Source organism: Paralichthys olivaceus, chromosome 12 (assembly GCF_024713975.1).
Source record: "Paralichthys olivaceus isolate ysfri-2021 chromosome 12, ASM2471397v2, whole genome shotgun sequence".
In the NCBI taxonomy this organism is placed as follows: domain Eukaryota; kingdom Metazoa; phylum Chordata; class Actinopteri; order Pleuronectiformes; family Paralichthyidae; genus Paralichthys; species Paralichthys olivaceus.
Window position 1 is genome coordinate 16,799,414 of NC_091104.1, and position 20,297 is coordinate 16,819,710.

At 42.2% G+C, this 20,297-nt stretch overlaps 1 protein-coding gene across 2 annotated transcripts in view; it reads left to right on the forward strand.

Annotated features, from left to right (window-relative positions):
• Window positions 1-20,139, forward strand: part of LOC109627893 (formin-like) — a 56,133-nt gene extending 35,994 nt beyond the window's left edge. For both annotated transcript variants that reach the window (XM_069536351.1, XM_069536352.1), the window contains 7 exons: window positions 72-131; window positions 227-347; window positions 6,231-6,323; window positions 11,294-11,345; window positions 15,972-16,121; window positions 18,101-18,182; window positions 18,278-20,139. In XM_069536351.1, the coding sequence (XP_069392452.1) occupies window positions 72-131; window positions 227-347; window positions 6,231-6,323; window positions 11,294-11,345; window positions 15,972-16,121; window positions 18,101-18,182; window positions 18,278-18,322 (603 nt within the window). In that variant the 3' untranslated portion in view covers window positions 18,323-20,139. The remainder of the gene's footprint in view (window positions 1-71; window positions 132-226; window positions 348-6,230; window positions 6,324-11,293; window positions 11,346-15,971; window positions 16,122-18,100; window positions 18,183-18,277) is intronic.
• Window positions 20,140-20,297: the final 158 nt, after the last annotated feature.

The following is a 20,297-nucleotide window of genomic DNA, read 5'->3' on the forward strand; positions in this document are numbered from 1 at the left end:
CCATAATTTCCAGTAAATATATGCAGAATAAACAGAAAGTGTGTCTTAATCATTGCTCATTTGTTCCTCAGGACAACCGTATGAATCTGGTGGATTATGTGGTTTTATACTACCTACGCAACTTTGACAAGGTAAGGTGCTGTCAAACAAAAAGAATAAAACTATAAACTCTTAAAACCTCTGCCTCTCAGTGCTCCTCAGTGTTATAACTGCATTGTTTTTTCAGGACGCCGGCACAGACAAGAGTGTGTTCCCTCTGTTGGAGCCTCAGGATTTCTTCCAGGCTGCTCAGGTTAAATTAGAAGACATTACCAAGGACCTCAGGAAGCTGAAGAGAGATCTAACCGGTAGGACATACCCTATTTCAACTTTAACTGTGTGTATGAAAGCTTAACCTGCATGCCTCGTTGCGTTTTTTTGTTTAGGTCGTCGTACTTCCATTGTAAATCAATCAGTGTAATTGTATACACTTCCATCTTTCACCAAAGCACTTAAGATGTAAATGTACATCCTATTACCCTGAGCAGAGCAGGTTGTGGATGCGTTCAAGACCTCGGTTGGCCCGAGGCAGCTTTTCCTCGTTTCCAGACTTTGTATCAGCCATGTCATCATAACACCACAACTTCTCCTTTTTCCAGCTGGAGACACATGCTTATTCCTTCGTGAAGAGCCCAAAAATGCAAATTGCAGCTCTCCAAGGAAATGTCAGAGTGACAACTAGCTGACAAATACATTTTTCTTGTGCTCTGTGCTCAAAGTGTCGGGGGCGCCGATCGACTGGTGTGACCCAGCGAGCCAGCCAGTCAGTCTTGGCCGGGGCCATGCGGAGGTTAAAGGCGATGCCCCCCAGTGCCCCTGGTGTCTGTGGTTATTTAAATCAACCAATAATACGGCATATGAAAGCAATTATATATGCTCCACGGCTCTCCCCTACGTTTTTTAGATCGCTGTTAAAGCCCTCTCCTCTCTGACCCGGGGGAAAAATACAAAGAGTCTACAAAAGCACCCAGACCTACCTCAAGCTCTCACTCATTTATTAGGATTTTTCCTAAGGAAGACCCGAAGACAATAAATGCAACATAAGGGCCCTTGTATTTGATCTCTGCTGCAGCACAGTCTGGCACAGTAGTCCTCTAGGGTATTAGCATCATAGGGTGAGTGTTGGATTGTGGATGTGCTGAGCTGCACCTATGACTCCCACTATTTTTATCCTCTCTAGCCGCCAGGAATAAATATTTCTGCCTGGCTATTATAAACCAGCCTAAAGAAAGCAACTGGTCTTAATTATAACTCTAACACAGATCACTTCCAACCACATTGTGTACAATTCTGAGAAGCTCACACGCTCAGTCACACTTTGATTTCACAGAGCCACGCCGGGCCGTCTGCCCCTCACCTGATCCTGAGGTGGCGACTGCAGTGGTTGGCTGCGTCTTGCCCTCCAGCCTTGGGTCAAAGGTCAGGAGACTCAGTGCAGGCAGTCAGAAATTCATCTCTCTTCTCTCACCCATAATTTCTCATTGTGGATCCATGGGTTTTGCTCACTTTCGAATCTTGGCGCACTGTATCGCTCATGTTCACACCGAAGTTTTCAGCATTTTCCTGAATGTGTGTCTGCAGCGTCTCGTCGCCAGTGATGCTCAGGAGCGGGTCCCCAGCCGCTCGTCTGCCCTCTCCTTCACTGGCTTATGTAGAAACATGATCCTCTTTAGATGGGGCTTCCTGTTTGGGGAGAGGGTGATGACCTCTCCCTGTGCTCTCTGAGAGGGATGAGTGGGAGGCCACAAGCACCTAAACCTACTGTAGGACTCTCAGCTCCCATCAAGACAAACATACTCTGCTCTGTTTACGTCTCAAATCGTGTATAGTGGTGCAGTTAGCCTCCAAACTGAAGAGTATCTTTTAAATTGTGTGAAACTTAAACACGAGGAGTTACTAATCCTACTTGAAGTTGCATTTACAGGTTAACACTTTAAGCCCAGTGAGTATCTACAAAAAGATCCCTTTAACAGCCACGTAATTGGGCCTGACAGAGAGGCAGAGACGCTACCGAATGAAATAGGATCAAATAAAAAGAAACAGTCAGAGCTCATTTGCTGCTCAGGGGAGTTTAGTGTTTCACAGAAGACCTGGTCCAGGTCAGGCATTCATCGCTGTGGCAAATCAGACAGTGTCCTGATTTTAAATGGCCTTTAATGTCAGGTTCAGGCAGGGCCTTTACCCTGAGGTCCGTTTTACGACGGAGGCTAGGCTCAAAGGGCCATGTGTGAAGTCGACGGGCTGAGGTGCCGTCACCGGCCGTCTGACAGAACCAGGCCAAAATATTGATAAATGTAGGTGTTTTCTAATCAATTAGTTGCAGATTATAAAGAAAGAATCGTCAGACTCAAAGTTTTTTCAAATTTATTCAAACATTTTAATCAAATTTGACTTATTTTCCTTCTATCAGTTTTATATGCAGTTTTATGTATTTTTTATCCTATCAGTTATATATATAAGTATTATATTTATATTTTAATCGTAGCATTAATCATCCTCTCAAGCACCAGAGTGATTTCGATGCTCCCTGCATTCAAATTTAATCGAGGCTTTAGAGTTGATGGTAAACAGTTTGATTTATGAGGAGCACAAAGTGGAGAGGAGGTCTTACCTTTTCCTACTAAGGCAGACTCTTGGCTGACCTCACCAAGGGGTAACAGTAGACTTCATCCCAGTAGAAAGCAGAGCTGGACGTCTGACGGTCTGCTCGGAACAAAGATAATTGGGGATCAGTGAAAGACTTCACTTTCCAGATACAAATAACTGCAATATGCAGTGGAGCTGGGACACTGTACTGTTTTAACCTCTGATAAAATGGCAAATATTTTCCAAAGCTTCCTGAAAATGTTGTTTACAACAGGGATTAACAGCTTCTGTTTCTTCGTACAGGCGTTCTTAGATTTGAAATCAGTCGCTGCTGAGATAAGTTCTTTTAACTAAAATCAGTCACTCAGTCGTGCACATAACTCCAACATTTTTTTATAGAGATAATATGAATTTTTACTGGGAAATCAGTAAAAATTTCAAAAAAATGTCCAGCCATTGACAAAGGTATTTTAAAAAAATTCCTGGATCTGCCCCTCTATGTCCCATCTTTCCACATAGTGTTGGGGTAATCCATTTTATAGTGTTTGTTTAATCTTGCTTACAAACAAATTAACTAACCAAGTAATGGACAATGGTGAAAAACATAATGTCTTTGGAATAACAAGAAGTTGAAAAAGAAGCGTAATCACCTGTGTGTTATTTATTCTTCTGTCTCTCTTCCCTGCAGTTGTTGTCATTTGTTTGTCAGTGTTTATGCATTATCACGATCCAGAGGTTGAGACAGGAGGTGAAGGGCTTTCACAGGCACATTTATGAGATACAAATATTCATCAAACAAATCTTGCGGTGATCCACAGGCTCCCCAAATACAGTTGTGTATTGTTTTAGTGTGCTACAGTGGTGGCTCTTGTTCACGGCAGTAAAAACCTTAAGTACATATTGACATCAAAGTTAACCACACTGGGTAAGTCCTGGATCAGAAGTCTGACTCTCTTGTTTGTTTTTCTTCCCGTTTACTTCACCACCACCTTCGCCCCCTCATATTCTGCAAAATCGTCTCGTCAGTTATGACGTCTTGTGCTTTTCCCCTCAGAGATGTACAGTAGATGCTTGAGCCCCTCAGGATATCAGCTCTGATAGTCTATTTGTCCTCTCAGTGTGACCTCCTCTACCTGTGGTTCTTGGTTCTTGATTTTGCTCACAGTTGCTCAAATCCAAGCTCACATTTCCTCTAGTTCTGCTGGTTTATCGTCGTCCATAAAACACTTTTCAGTCAATCAGTTAATGTCCATCAGGAGGCCGGTTTAACAAGTGATTTACAGCCACACACAAATCCATTATATTGGTTCAGTTATTTGAATAAATGTCAATAGTGGGAATGATGTCTTGATCCTTTAGCACTCCAGCTGTTAAAATGCTGAGTCCATCGTCTGTAATCTCATCTGTTTTCCCCGTGTAGTAACGGTGGAAGGCCATTAAAAATTGGAGCTCTGTCTCCCATCATTATCCCATCTGTCTGTGGTGGGAAACCCGTCCCCTGTGGCTACATGACTGGACACAGTGTCTGATGGTAGAAACGATGCCACCAGCAGCAAACAGCCTTGTGTTTCCAACTTAATCTCTGCCACAAATACAGATGCCGCTATAATACCGAAGGCACAGGTCAGAATTTTACCAGTTCACAAATACAGGGGATACATTATTTATTGTTTGATATTTGTATTAGATATTCGTAATGATTTTATTCTAAATAATATATTTTCTTTTGAATTTTATTTTAATCACAAAAAAAAATCTATATATTTATATATATATATATATATATTAAATTGTGTGTTATAGTTTGCACATTGTGTTTATTTTGCTAGTTTCTTGCAGTCTGTAGTTAATTGTATGTCTATCTTTGTTAGTTCACTGAGCCCAATTACACCAGAGTCAAATTCCTAGTATGTGTTCACATACATGGCAAATAAAGCTGACACATTCAGAAATAATTGAATCTTAACAAGATTTGTTATTGACACGGGTTATAATGCAATAGCAGAAGTTAATGTTGTTCAACTCAACAGATAAAATGATGGTGTAGATATCCACAATGGAGTTATAACTGATCAAAATATGATACACATTAATCAGTCAGAACTAAAAATGAATCTAATATGGTTATAATTGTATTATTAATTATAATAAGTATCCTAGATCTTCTAACACACATAATTACTTCAACTGTGGCAACAAAAACTAGCAAAGGTCCCAAAGTTCTACAGTTTTGCGTTTAGCCTGATGCAGGAGAATTCTGCCTATGAATGCACGTCTGCAAAAAATGTATCATCACTCCAAGACAATGTTTTAAACCAGAGCTTTTAGTTTTTTTATTCTTTACAGCTGCTGTGTTTTTGTGGGCTTCCTCCTTGCGGCCTTCACTGTCTGGACCACATTTGGAAGAGAGCCGCCTCTAAATTGTAGACTTGATCTTTTAAACACTGTTTTAATGGTTCCTTTTGAGTTGGGGGATTTCTGGTAACAGGAAATGTAGTTTGTCCAAACAGGATATTTTGGTTGTCATGTTTGTATGGTTGCTTATTTCAGTTTTTTTATTTTGAAAACTTGTGGCTCTCACTGTCCTCCGGTTTAAAGAGCGTCCTGGAATCCAGACGGCGAGGCTGTACGTAGTTACTCTTCACTTTTAATGCTCAGGCCTCGTGTTTCCTGTCTGATTTATTAAGACATCCAATAAATAAAAGATGTAAAAGATGTCATAGAGCGAGTTTACCGAGCTGCAGGTGCAGCGGCTCCACATGCGAACATGTGAGAGCCAAGCTCAGATCTAAAAGCAGGGACGCGGTGAAGTGAGACAGCGGCCAGACCTGTTAATGCGCTTGTTGTGTTGCGGAACAATTTAGCTATGCAGTCATAAGCAAGTTAAGGTATTTATTGCCGCCATTAATGACTTACAGGTTGGAAGAATGTGCCAAAGTTCTTTCACCAGGCGTCTGTGTGTAGTAACCCGGTATTGCAGTTGAGAGGAAATGGGGAAGGTTCAGCTGGAACGTGCTCAGTCACGTCTGTTTCCTCTGAGCTTGTGTGAGTTGATTCATTTGGCACAGCGAAGAAAAACCCATCCACAAACAGCAAACACATCTGCTGTGCTCACATGTACACACAACACAGGATACAATACCACACAACTTTATTGTCCACTGTGGGTAAACTCTGGACTGACTGAGGTCTAACTAAGTAAGTGAGATAATAAATAAATAAAACAACCTCTTGTTTGAAAATCCAATTAAAAGCACACTCTGTTTCCACTTCAGGTTGACAAGTTTTCTTCTATTTCTTCACCAAATAAAGTCTGTTTTGAGAATAACATAGATACATTTATGTATTATTTTGCTAAAATTATAATTTCTTGCATAAAGGACAATCCAGGCCTGTTTCACACAATCACGTCCTATTCTTCACCACATTATGGTGAAACTTGACATTACATTATTAATCAATTTCCTTAGTTATTTTATCTATCCTTGAAAGACCATTTTACAATTTTTGGTTAATTTGCTCCCACAACTTTAAATCCTCCCTTCTCTTTTTTTCCGCGCTTGCTAATCATATCTGTCTGCTCTCTGTTCTGTTCTCTCCTGCAGCCTGTGAGAAAGATGTGCAGAAGGTGTGTGATAACTCATCAGAGGAAAACCTGCAGCCCTTTAAGCAGAAGATGGAGGGATTTATCTCTGCAGGTGAGTGAAGCCAAGGTTCCTCCTTTTTTCTGTAGAAAAACTGTAAACGATGGTCATTAGTGAAACATTAGTGCACATATGGTGTACCGGATATATCATTCTGCACTTTGCAGATTTAGTCCATTATTATACAATCAGCAGCGTGTTTGCCGTATAGATGAAAAAATAAAAAAAACTGAAGTAGTTAATGAAATAATATTTTATAACAATATAATATTAAATTAAATCAAGCTGCAGCAAACTGCTCTAACTCATAAATATCTGTCCCTTTTGCATGAATTATTATAATTATTAAAATAAAATCTCCTGTATTCCACCCTTTATCCAGATCCACACCAAAATTGAATGAGTTCTTTCTTGGCTCATGTCCTATCCTTCAAGTTTCATGGAAATTCGTTCTGCAGTTTTTGTATAATCCTGCTGACAATCTAACAAACAGCCAAACAAACCAAGGAACAGGAGTGAAAGGAGGTTATGACAACACAGAGATTATGACACAATGTGTTAAGTCGCCTGCAAGAAGTTTTACATCTGTAAAGTCGCTCCGCTTCCACTGATATTTCTACTTCTCCCCCCAACTGAGACAATTCAACTTGTGTCAATCAAGATAAGGGATAAATTGATTAATCTTCTCCCACTCCCTTTGAATCAAAGACAGTGACACAGGCTCAAGTCATATGATAGATGTTTGCCGTCAGTCTCTCTTTTAAGCTGGTCTGATTCATGTAAAGTTGTTAAGAGAATTCTCACTGACTTCAAAGATGAAACATTGAGTCGGACAGCTGAGGGGAACGTCATGAAACTGAACTTACAGATCTAGAAAAGCTCTTTTTTCACCCACACACTCAGCATGGGAGCTTTAAAAAGAGGAAGGTATAATTATGTTTTTTTCAGTCAGCTGGGTGGCACAGGGTCTGTCTATCTGTGTGTGTGCATGTGTGTGTGTGCGTGTGCGTGTTTGTGTTTGTGTTCTTGCTGAGAGAGGGCGTCTCTGTGCTCTGTAAGACAGCATGAGGACAGGAGTCTACAGGCCTGTAGAAGGGATCACATTGCCTCTAACAGGGCTCTCATGTACTCTCAGCTGCCATAAAGCTGGCAGGACATCTCTGGCTGCGGCCTTGTAAAGACTGGCCGGCCTCAGTGGATCAGGCCTGGGGACCACCGGGACGGGAGCACAGCTTCCCCCGACACACACTCACCGTTTGTCCCCTTTCTGACCCAGACACAAGTCATGTCCGACTTTCTTTCATCCAAATCTATACTGTCTATACTATCTATACCCTATCTAGCTGCCACTTCACTCATAACACCATTTTAAAATATGCTAAAGTATTCCTTCTTACTGGAAAGAAACTGCACGTTGATGTGATGAGAATTCCAAGAAAAACAATGGTCGATTCATCCCCGAGGTGACTGTGTACACATTTCCATGAGTTATAGCTCACTTTCTATTAAAGTGATGAGCCATGCTGTGCATCAGACACACATATGCTTATTTCACCTAAGTTTTTATTATACACAAACCTTCCTTTTCGTTCCAGTAGATGCCATTAAGACGTCCAAGTTTGCCACTGTCACATCATTAGATCTAGTTTGTGAATAAATAAACAGTAAAAATGTCACTAAAAAAGAGGTGGAGGCAAACGAGCATGATCCACAGCCGCAGGCACACGCCATGTTTTTTTTTTCTTATTCTGTATCCTCCAGATGCCAAGCACACGTATACTATCCACACAAGATCACTGTCTGTTTAAAATCGCAGAATCACCAGTGCACATGTTGAATGTAAACCAATGTGTTGCTGCTCCTGATGAAAACATCTGGACGGGTGTTTCTTCAGTGTAACAGGCTGGAAGATGACCTGAGTTTCTCTCAGTTACTCGTCCATCGCCTGCTGTTGATGTGACTCTGTGTTTGGTTTAAAATGCATTTGTTGGTGCCAACTGAAAAATCATATCTGCAAAGTGGGGACTAAAACACATTGGTGTTTTGTACATTTAAAATCTTTCCAAATAATAAAAAATTATCCTCTAGCGATATATATACATCCAAATAGTAATCGTTTGCGGCCTCCAGCTTAATATGGAAATGAATACACTTTTATTTATTGTGCTTAAAGCAAGTAGAATTAAAAAAGAAATACCACCAAAAAGTGCCAGTGAGACTAATTTTATTTTGTTCATATCAATCAAAGGCAATTCATTCTCCATCTGCTCAATCCCTCTTTAAATTCAGTAGCGTTGAGTTTTAGCCCGAGCGATTGTGAAATTTTATAAAAGTAATGAAAATAAGGTAAAAGTATTGATTAGTCAGTGTTGTGAGCAAGACAAAAAAAACTCAGAGAAGATAAACCTCAAGCAAAATATATTAGAATGATTACATATCAGTGAAGGTCAAGCGAGTAACTTGGGTGAGCCAAATCGTTCAGTTTTTTTCTGGGGTGAAAAAGTGTCTTAAAGTAGCTTCCATTAAAGGGGCGCAGTGGTGAAACGATACAGTATTTTATATATAAAACAGTCCGATGATTGTAGGAGGAGATTGTAGCCACATTTTGTGATTCATGTTTGCAATATGATTCCTGTGCTGCAGTCATTTACCCATGAAAAGGAAATGTGCCATGGCATTGTTCAAGTTGCCAATTTCTCCAAGCTTTTCGCCGAGCTTTCGTGCAGAATATCTAAAAACTTTTAAAAAGCACAAAATGGCATCGCTTCGCAACGGCAACATCTTGAACATAAACTCCCCGGTGGAATACTTGTAAACCTCTCTTTGATAAACAGGATTCCTCGAGCTGTTGCCCTTGCGTTGGGAGGAGAGGCGTGTGTGTAATCATTGTTCGTGATGATTCCGTGACTTCAAAAGGCAAAAACACAGCAACAGTTCTCACATCAAAGTGCGGCCGTTGCTCTTAAAAGTCTGACTCATTGGTGAATGAGTGAATTTCTCACCCAGGTAAACGCTCGGCCACAGATACATGTGTTTGACACATGATTTTAGATTTTGAAATTAACTGTGGTGGAAGAAAGCGATAAAGACAAAACTTTAAGGTGAGAGTGATGTTTCTGAGCATTACTGACCCAGGCTGAGGAGAGGCCTGCAGGTGAACCCGAACGCCCTGTGCTCTGCCTGTTAAACTTGACTGTGTGATCTAGCAGGGGACACTTATGAAATCCAGTGAACCCTCCTCTTGTAAGGCCTCGTCCCATCAATGTCTTTGCTCCTCTTCCACACTGAGTACTACGTACACTCTGGAATTTGCCCTTTGTCTTGCATTTGTTTCTGTCTAAGTGTCTTTTCAAATATTCGTATTCCACTCAGTTAACTCGCTGGCTCTCTGGAATGTGGCTTTGTATTTCCACAACTAATTTGCTTCTCTCATTCAGAACTATAAGGTCTCGTATAAAATAAGAAAAAAAAAACTTTCCCTGATCTGTCTGCGGTAGTTCCAACGTCTAATCAACCACATTTTTGTTTCCCTTGTTAGAAGGAGCTCTTTGAAACCTCTGGGGATACTCTGACGGGCATATTTTTCGCGTTGAATACAGGCCATGACTAATTGAAAACAAATTCCTGGTTTTAATCTCAGCTTGTGCAAGTCTCATTTCACTGGCTTTCTGAGGAAACGTATGTGTATCATCACATCCTTTTTGTCATCTGTGAGTCACAACCCAACAACCACAATTCCACTTCTTCATATGACTGAATTAGGTGGTGTGTGTTAAGTTGGCAGACAGCAGCTTTCCCTGGAGCCTGTTTTCGATGAAGTCGTAGAGATGTGTCCTACATAGAGGATGCTCCATGGAAATCCTCAGCATCTCTTTGTTATCTGGCTGCTAGGTAAAGCAGTGGTTTGTAAAAGTGTGTCAGAGTTTTAAAGCCCTAATTTATTGTCTCTCTCAGCATGCACGTCTCATAACTTTCTAGTTAGCGACTACTGGTTTCATGTTTACACAGAGGACGGAGGAAAAGAAACTTCACACATCCTCTCACTCTGGGCCACTCTCTCTCTCTCTCCCTCTCTCTCTCGGCTCCAGTGCCACCTCTGTACAGTCGCTAGAGGGGTACCTCAGGCGCCAGCCTGACCCCCACTGAGTCTAACACCATTGGTCACGGCCCCTCTCCTCGTCCCCCCACCTCCCTCAATCCCAGACATGCCCCCCCCACTTCATTAGGTTTACTTCATACATGTAAAAATACGCCCCCTTGCCCACATACATGTGAAAAAAAAGAAGTAAAAGTAAAAAGAGTGGTTGGTCGGAGGCTGAAGCTCACCTTCTCCCAGAAGACCCCCAAACCTGCCTTTGAACAATTTTTTGGAGACTTCCCGCTCTTAAATCTTCAAGTAGGAAAGGTCCCCCATCATTGTAAAAAGGATGAATCTGGAAAAATGCAATAAATCTGAGATCACAGGCTCTCTCTGGCCCTAGATAAATTCTTGCACCTCGGCCTGGCCCGCCGCACACATCTGCCTTGCATTTAGACACTTTTACATGGCAGGAGTCCACAGGAGCCTCCAGTTCCCAAGCCTCTCTGCTCAACCCTGCGCCCCTGCTTCAGCTCTGCTCAGAACATGCACATGTATGTCCACACACACACAAACACGCACACACTGCCGCAAACAGAACAGGGCTCCCCGCCCCGAGCCCAGGCGTCACAGACTCAAGCCTCACGCTCTCATGCGTCAATGCACAGAAGCATGTAAAAGTTTACAATGTGCTTAACTGTCACTCGGATAACACGCTCACTGTGTCAGTGACATCTCAACCCAGAGCCCTTGTTCTTCTTCTTCTCACTCTTCTTCTTCTTCACTTGACAACTCTAACAATGGCTAATGAACACAGCGCCCCCTTTGGACTCCACTGGAGACCTAGGCTCAGTTATCAATAACTGTCACAGGACACAGCAGAAAAATATCTTATGTCACCATTACCAATAATCTTTGTTAATCTTAAAATGTTTTATTCCTACAGCTCAAAAGGATCATTCAGCCGAAGAGGACCAGCTCAATGCTGCACAGAAAAGGTAGGAAACTAACTTTACCAAAGACAAGTAGAGACTGATTCAAATAAATTAATGAAATATCATGTTAGGGTAGAAAATATTTATAATCTCTTTGGATCATCCTTCGGATGAAGATTTTGGGCAAGTGTTAGATAACAAACATCACATAGCAGCTACTTGATCTGTTTCAAATGGATTACATGGGCTGGTATCTGATAGCATTAATGCTTACCATTTGTATACAGCGATAAGTAGAGGCTGTTTAAGTCAGGGGCTTCTCTGTTTCATGGTTTTACTGCTTTGGATAAGATAAAGTGATTTATATTGAACTACAGCACATTTTTATTAATGCACAGGGAGGTACTTTAGGTTTTAAATGCATACAAGTGACCCTCAATACTTTTTGTAATTTGTCTGAAGACAAATAAACGAGACGCCCATCCTGAACAGAAACAGCAGTGGATGTCTGCTCATGCTTAATGTGCAGCATACTGTATTTTAAGCCCGAACAGCCTGTGCTTCCTCCCCTGCAGTTCCAATCATTCTTATCTGCCATGTTTTGTGCAGAAGACTCCCGAGAGTTTTCTGAGAGGCATCTGATTTATAGGCGTAAGAGACACTGGCAGCCGCTGAGTTCGCTGTCCAAAGCAAAATCATATCTGGAACATTTCATATTGGAAAAAGATGGTGGAGCAGACAAACAAGGGAAATAGATTATTTTTGCCTTGTTTGGATAGAGAGCGGGATTGTTTGCTTTACGTCGTAAGTCTGCCACTTCCAAAATAAATCACGGAAGCATATAAAGGAGAAAGTGAAAGACGCCGGTCGCAAGAAAATGGATACTATAAACAATTAGGATGTTGATTGCTTTGGACAACACTATAACTCAGTGAAAGGCTCCAAACTGTTCTGGTTCATGTTGCTCTTTTTTTAAACCATGAGGGTCACTGAGGGGCGACTGCACCTCTCGCTGTCTGTCCTCGTCCCCCACCCCCTCCCTCACATTACATTGATATCTCTGTCCACTGGACTGGACTGACGTTTTATGTGTGTGTCTGCATGTGCGTGCATGAGTGCACACCTCTGTGTGCCTGAGTGACACCACTGTAATGAAGACGTTGAACTTGGAGGAGGAATATTGATCAAAAGGGCCCCGCAACTGACAGCACCTTTGCCTTTTTAAAGAAGTTTTCCTTCAATTTCATCTAAGAACGGGACTGGCTGGCTGGCACTAGGTGGAGCAGGAGGAAGGGATGGTGGTAGTGTTGGGGTGGGGGGGTCTCTTTCTCTGGTTCCCACAGAGCCACCTCATAAAAGTGACACGCCATTGATGAATATGGGCGTCAGTGGGCTCACTGGGCCCTGGGTGGGCTCTCACATCTGCGTGGGATGAGGGATCATCACACAAACACACAACAGCAGCAGCGGCTACAACATTACGGCTGTCTGTTAATAAAAGAAATAGACACGGACACATCCTCGGTGCTACCTAATACCTCAACCTCGGCCTCAGGAGGAGTCGTTGAGTTGAGTCGCCTGTGAATCAAAGTTAAGCAGCAGTGAGAGGGGCAGAGTATGAATCAGCATAAGTTATGCTTGGGTATTAAACCTCTGTACTGTAAGGTTTTTCTGACAAAAATGTGTCCATAGTACAGAGTATTTACAACAGAGCTACAAATATTGGGATGATTAATCTTCTCATTATTTTCTAAGTTTATTGATTGTCCTGTAAAATCTGAGAAAATAGGGAAATATGTTCCAGACTTTTTCCAGACACAATAATCTTAACATCAAAGGTATTAACTGTGCAGCCACATAAGAATTTAACTTGGAAAAATGACTTAAATTATTGATTTTCAAGATGGAGTTGAATCTCGGGTCAGATAAAGTTATTTTGGGCCACGTTATTAAAAATAATGTGACTCCATTTGTTGAGACTTGTGTTTTTAATCAATTACAGTTTTGCCATTTTGAGATATTTTTTGTAGAGTATTTGTATGTCTGCTTTTATTTTTGGTAGTATTTAACCATTTTAAGATTCATTTAAATTCTGTAGTTATTGTTTTATGGTTTCAATAACACACACTACACACACACACACACTTTTAGCCTTTGTTTTAGCTACTGAAGTGGCTCCATCAGTTGCTGTCCCTGAAGTTGAGACTGATTAGATTAGATTAGATTAGATGAGATCAAACTTTATTAATCCCTTTGGGAAGGCTCCATCAGGGAAATTAAAATTCCAGCAGCATTACAAGAAATGAAAACAAATCATAAAAAGAATAAAAAGAAACAAACAGTAAGAAAAGAAAATTTACAACTACTTGAACAGTCAATAGATTAATATTATTAAGTTGTTCAATACTTTGATTTCATGCAAAAAATGCAGAAGCTAAACTTAGATGGTGAACGTGTTAAACATTACACCTGCTAAACATTAGTATGTTAGGATTGTCATTGTGAGCATGTAACTATAGAAGCGTTACCGTTATTCTCAAAACACTGCTGTGCTCAGCCTCGCAGAGCTGCTAGTGTTACTGGAACCATTTACCCTCATTCAGGTATTGAAACATTTCAACAAATGTTTAGAATAATTCATATAATAATGATTTGTTGATGTAATGTTGGAGCAGTGACTTGATGAAAGTCGTGTAAAATTGAAAGAGACAATTTTGTTAATGTTAAATCACACTTTGCTCCAGATTGTCAATTAGGATGTCTTGTAAAATAACATGGAGATCGCTGATCACTTTGCAACTAAGTCAACAATAATATTAAACTATTGCCCAAGCCACTCCGTATGAGGGGACATTTCCACTGAGCTCAGCTGTAAAACACCAGTGTCATTCTAATGAGAGAGACGTCTCTGTCAAGTTCATTTCTGGTTAATCCCTATTTGTAGAAACATTATGTGGGCAGTATGGCTCATCCATGACGAGTGCCGAGGCCTTTTCCTCAACATGCAGTCTTAATTTGTCTGCTTCATGTTTGGGTTCCACTGAGGTTTTCTGGTTCTGTCCTCAGTTCCGGCTCATTAAGCTCTCCACCACCACATCATGCTCAATTTCATTTGGCAAACTGCCTCCTGTACAGTCACCATGCAGTCATGGTTTCATACATGCTAGTTGGTTTATTATTCTTCTCTGGCATTATATGACGACTCGTGCCTCTGCTGACTGGGCCAACAACATGCAGTTTACTCCTGTAATCTTTTTACTGGGGAAACAAAGGAATGCAGCGTTGCCTGTGCAAATATTTCTCTGATTCTCATGGCTGCTCATGGTTTTCTAATGCGTCTTTCTTTATAGCTGTCAGTGAGGAATGCTGGCTATGGGTGCCGCAGTAAACCCTCTCACGGCAATGGCATCATAGCAGATTACAGAAGTGTAGAAACTTTGTGTATGCACATGTGTGCATGAGCTTAATTGCTCTGCTCTTGCAGTGGAACTTAGATCTGCTTGATTTTGTTTATGTTTTATGTTTTGTAGGCATGCCTGCGCATGTTTGCATCTGTTTCGAGTGAAGCTTTGTGTATCTGCTTGTTGCATGTGCTGAGGAGGCTGAAAAGGCTTGCTGCTTGATTTGTGTACGCTCTGACATGATGACCTAGGGTCAGGAGAGGAGCCGATGGAGAAGAGACCCTGTTTATCAAGTTGGACCAGGCCGGCTGCAACAAAGCTACCTGGGACAGCTCGTCTAAACATCCAGGAGCCTCTGACTTCTTCAGTTGCGTACAGGATGATCAGCGGCTCCTCTTTCTTTGGAGCATCCCAGCAAAATGACGCATCACTGAGAAATGTGAAGTGCAGAAGCCATTCTTTCCCCCTCAGCTTTTAGCGTACCGTCTGGGCAGCATATTGCTCCATTTCTCACGACTTGAACATGTCTTCGATTAGCGTCGCAAAATAGCCACCTAGCATCTGGAGGTCAGAGCCTTTCAGGGTGTCAATGGGACAGGGATCATCCCTTGAATCATAGCCCCCTTTAATCAAGCCTCTGACAGGCACAGCCAGAAAATGTCTTTCATGTTTGGGTTAGGGAGGGAATCTGAAGCAGCAGGCTGCTTTTCATGCCCGGTGTGCGCTGCTGAGAGACTCGCAAAGAGTTCAGGTTTGGTTACAATTGAATCAGGCCTACAACAGCGTTGCAGTCTGGGCCAGTCAACACAAAAAACAGGGGGCATATATTAGATCATATTCATATCTTTAATTGTCTGACCCTCAATATGTTGCTGGAGCTGTAGGTGTGAGTTTATTGTGTGTGTGTGTGTCAGTCAGTCAGTCAGTTGCTGTGTCTGAGGGAACAGCAGCCTGGTCTCTGCTGTCTCCGTCTCCTCTTGCAGTCTTCCCCTGCAGGCTGCGGAGGTCAATGTGATAATGGAGCCTCCGCTACTGGCTCTCCCCCATGTCCCAGCAGGGTGGACGTTCTCCTTCCAGCTCTGTTTCTGGCCTCTGTCTGACTCTCCATCCATAATTCTCTGTGTTTGTGTGCATGTGCGTTTCTTGTTTACAGCTTTGGCTTTCCAATCGAGAGAATTTGATTAAAAACATGAAAACACATTAATTTTATGTCTGATATTAATTACTTAACTGTTTATATGTGATAAAGATGAGATTATTTGCGCATCTGCTCTGTTTTTCTTCACAGTTTCGGGGAAATGGTGAGCTACTTAGGTATTAGGCCAAAACCCGGGGAGAAAGATGTGAGCCCGGGTTACGTCTTTATGCTCTGGTACGAGTTTTGCAACGACTTCAAGAATGCCTGGATACGACAAAGCAAGAACATCTCCAAAGAGAGGTGAGTGGGATTCTGTGAGATTGCTCTTCCTATGTCCAGTGAGGGTCATGAACACCTGAACTGGGATCAGTCATGTTCCAAATTATAATCTGGTTGATTTGGTGACACCGTCTCCACAGTTATAAAATCAAGTTTAGCTGAACACTCACAGAGCGGATAGCTAGCAACTGGCGTATCTTTTAACATTGCAGATAAATGCCCATTGTTTCATAAAGAAGTCACCAAGTATGTTAATACAACTGTTATACATCATTAGGAGAGTGAGTAGAAAACAATGAGTCTGGATTACATGCATGCATGAGTGGACTGTGTCACTTTACAAAGAAGAATACTGTGAAGAGAGGAAACTACAGAATGTAAATACTTTAAATGGAAATTGCTAAAAAAGTGCAACAATTGATTGTATAAGAATATGTGTCTCCAACTGAGAAAATTCACTGGAACGTCATCTCAAGTTGGAACAATAACTCGGAAAGTTGGAAACAAAAACGTTGCCACACAAATTGCTGACGTCATCACTTATAGACCAATTTACAATTTCTTTTAAATCAGCTTTAAATAGCAGCTTCTAATGTGAACTTGTCAAATCTCTCACAAGCACATGGAACCAGACTTTTGCAAATGGTTTCATGATTAGGGTTCATAAATTTAAAATGGTCTGTATGCCTCTCGTATCTGATCTTTTTTTCCACTCTCTGTTATTGTGCGAATATTGTTAGGAGAAGTTTAAACGCTTTAAACACATAAATGCAAGACATTTTGTTTTTTCCACATTCCATCGTCAGAGCACATAAACATTCAGGAGTCAGAAGAACGACTTCACAGCTCTGGAAAATGAGACGAGGACTATGCGAATGCACAGTTAATGTCAGGAGGAAATATTTGTGTGACGTATCTCTCTTCAGTCAGTGGAAGAATCATTGCAAAACATAAACCTGGCGACTAAAACGAGGCTCGACCACCTCGTCCTCACGTTACACCTGGTCTCTGTCACCTTTGGACACATGCTTTAACACCTCTGGACATCAGGTCAAATTAGCACTAATTGTGTGAGGGCGACGCTTGGATGCTGCGTTGTACTTAAAGCAAAGGCGGGGGGGCCATCAAAGAGGAGAGTAGCTGACGCCTCGGCCCTGCGCCTCAATTTATGACGTTTCCTCTGACCTGAGGCCTTGTGTTGTGCGTGTCTGTGTGCTGGGGCTGAGGGGTGGGAGGGCATTCCAGCGAGGGACAGTAGACCCTCCTGGCGGCCGGCCGGCTTTACTAGCAAGAGGACGGGCGCTTGTGGCCGTTAAAGGCTGCGCGTTATGCGAGAACTGATAAACACTGTAATGACACGCAGCCCAAAGGTCAGGAGAGCTGCACGGGCGCAGGCAACCAGAGAAGCTGTTGTTACTGTCCAGGCAAACAGCGTGGACACTTCAGGTCGCCATTGGAATCTGAGCTCACACCGTCTGAGCCTCCGTCTCAGGAGTTAATGTCCTCCCCTCGTCCTGCCGGAGATCCATGTGCTCTCTCTTAATTGTTTACTAGGTAATCATGTCCCACATTACTCACAGCTGACTGTGCTTATCTACAATTAACTTTATTTTAAATACTGTTTGCACACTCATAAAAGCCAAGTGTTCTTTAAAGGCTGCCTCATTATCTCATCAACCCACTGTCATTCTCCACCGCCTCTCACATATGGGGCTTTCACTGACCGCAATCTCCTGAGAGGGTGTGTGTGTGTGTGTGTGTGTGTGTGTGTGTGTGTGTGCGTGTGCGTGTGTGTGTGTGGCTCTAAAAGGCTCCATGACAGGGTGCCCCAGGGAGATACTTAAATGTCTTGCTCTTATAAACAACCTCACAAGGACACAGGGATGAGAGGCTACTGACTTTATATTGTTTTCACAAGTACGATTTTCAGTTTGCACTTCAGGTTTTCAAGGGCCTGCAAATATCACGTCCTTGAGGATGTTTTTTTTTTTCCTCCATAGGTTGAAGGAAGCTCAAGAAAACATCAAGAAGATCACAGCAGAGAAGAGAGTGGAAACCAAGAAGATTAATGCCAACAGTTTGGTAAGAGCTCGCTCACATGCAGCAGAGAAATTCCTGAACGCTGCTCCTGCTGGTGAAATCAATACCCTGAATTGTTGTGTTGCTCTCGCCAACAGAAAGATAGGCTGCGGCAGAAGGAAGCCAGCGTGCCCTCCAGCTGAATCGACGAGTGATGAAAAAGAAGGAGAAACGAAATGGTGGCTAGTGGAGATGGACATAAAGCGTGCAGGCCTCATCCCTCCTCGTTCAGCCACCTGCCTCAACAACACTGGACTGCCCTCTGTGCCCCGAACTCACAATAAAACCTCACTGGACTCCCACTTCTACTCCCACGGCCATATCTCCGCACTATTAACACCCTCAGCCGTCCCCACCCACCCACATGCCGAAAGAAAAACTCCTGCACCGAGGATGCACGGCTGACACAGCCGAAGTGATGAGAGTCTTAAAGGCTAAAGGTTGACCTCATTCATCCAGCGTGGCGTGCCCTCTGAGAGCCCGGCTTGTGAAAGGTCTCAGCGGGTCAGCGGGATTCACAACAGTGCCAGCTGACACAAGATTCCTTCTGCGTCTGCAAGAGCTGAGGATCCGTTCTTCTCAGAGCCGTCGACCGTTACCTGAGAGAGGACATGTGTTGAAAACGCTCCAACTTACTCAAAGTGTAGCTGCTGATTTCTGCTCGGAGGGAAAATCCCTGTTGACACAACAGATCTCTTTCTCCCCGAGCAGCGAGAAAGCCGCGGCTCCTCTGCTCTGGCGAATAGCTGCTCATTCACCATGGCTCATTAAAACCATTGTAAATATGTCATGTTATAGAATCGGCAGGGACGGTGCAGCTTTGAGGAGGATGATAAATGATGTGCGCTGGGCCTCGTGAGCAGACGAAGATACGGTGTGTATGAATGTGTGTGTGTGTGTACAATCAGTTTTACTATGTTGTGTGTTTTCACGGCACCAGACACCCCCCCCCTTGTGTGACAACAGTTGAAGAGCGGAACAAGCGAGTGATGAGTCGAACCCTTCAAACACACACAAACACACACAAACACACTCAAACACACTTGGCCGTGCACCCAGTCACCCAATAACTCAATTGTATTTAAAGCTAAACTTTTTAGATCCCTCATGGAGAGCTGTACGTCACATTGTGCCCAGCACAGGTTTATGCACTTTGCCCGCTTGCAAGTAACTCTAAGATGTAGCTCACACTCCACATGTTATGCTAACTGCATGCATTTTTGTTTTCAGATGCCCTGCACTTTTTTTGCACCTCTTTCCCTATGCAAGCGTTGGGTTCCCTCGTTGAAAGCTTCATCAATCTCATTGCTCGATGATGAAATCCCTCTTTATGTTTTCATTTTTAAGAAAGTGAATCAAGCAAAATTTTTGCTTCTGTCATTTAAGAAAAGTATATTTATGTAAGGAGAGATTTATTTTATGCCAAAAACAGCGACCTTTGTGAGGTTGTGTTTTTATGAGTTAGTTGAATCGATTGAGAGGCTCCTGGATAACGTGGGTCTGTATTTCGGCTCACGGTGTGTCTGGATGATGTGTGGATATTAAGTGAGTTACACAGAATGAAAACAGTTCCAGTTTAATTTTTGGGAAAGATGAGGGTTTTGGTATTTAGAACATTTAAGCATATCACCTGAAGCCATGCTAGTTGTTATACCTCAGACAGATTCCTTTATCCAGATATCAATAAAACTGCACCTTGAATTACATTTATTTTTATCCTCCAAAGTCTTTCATGTGTGCCATTTATTTTGTATGAAGATGGAGATGTTTCATAACTGCTGTTTTACTTTAGAGGAGTTTGAAAAAAAAAAAAACGAGCTGAGAACAGACCAAGGAATTGTTGTAGCCTCTACCGTGTGTACGTCAGTCGCTGCGACCTTCAGCAGCTCTCATGTAGGTGCTCTGTAATTTTATGGAATTGTTTTAAATTTCAAGAATAAACTACTGGATGCCGAAAGAACATTGACTCATTTTGGATGACGACTTGCACTTTGAAATTCTGTATGTGTTAAATCAGGTTCTCTAAACGCTCCGCTGTCTCCGCTCCCGTTAGAAAATGTGATATTTATGTGACTCTACAAAAAGAATTTAATGATTCACGATTCAGCGTGGGCCGTT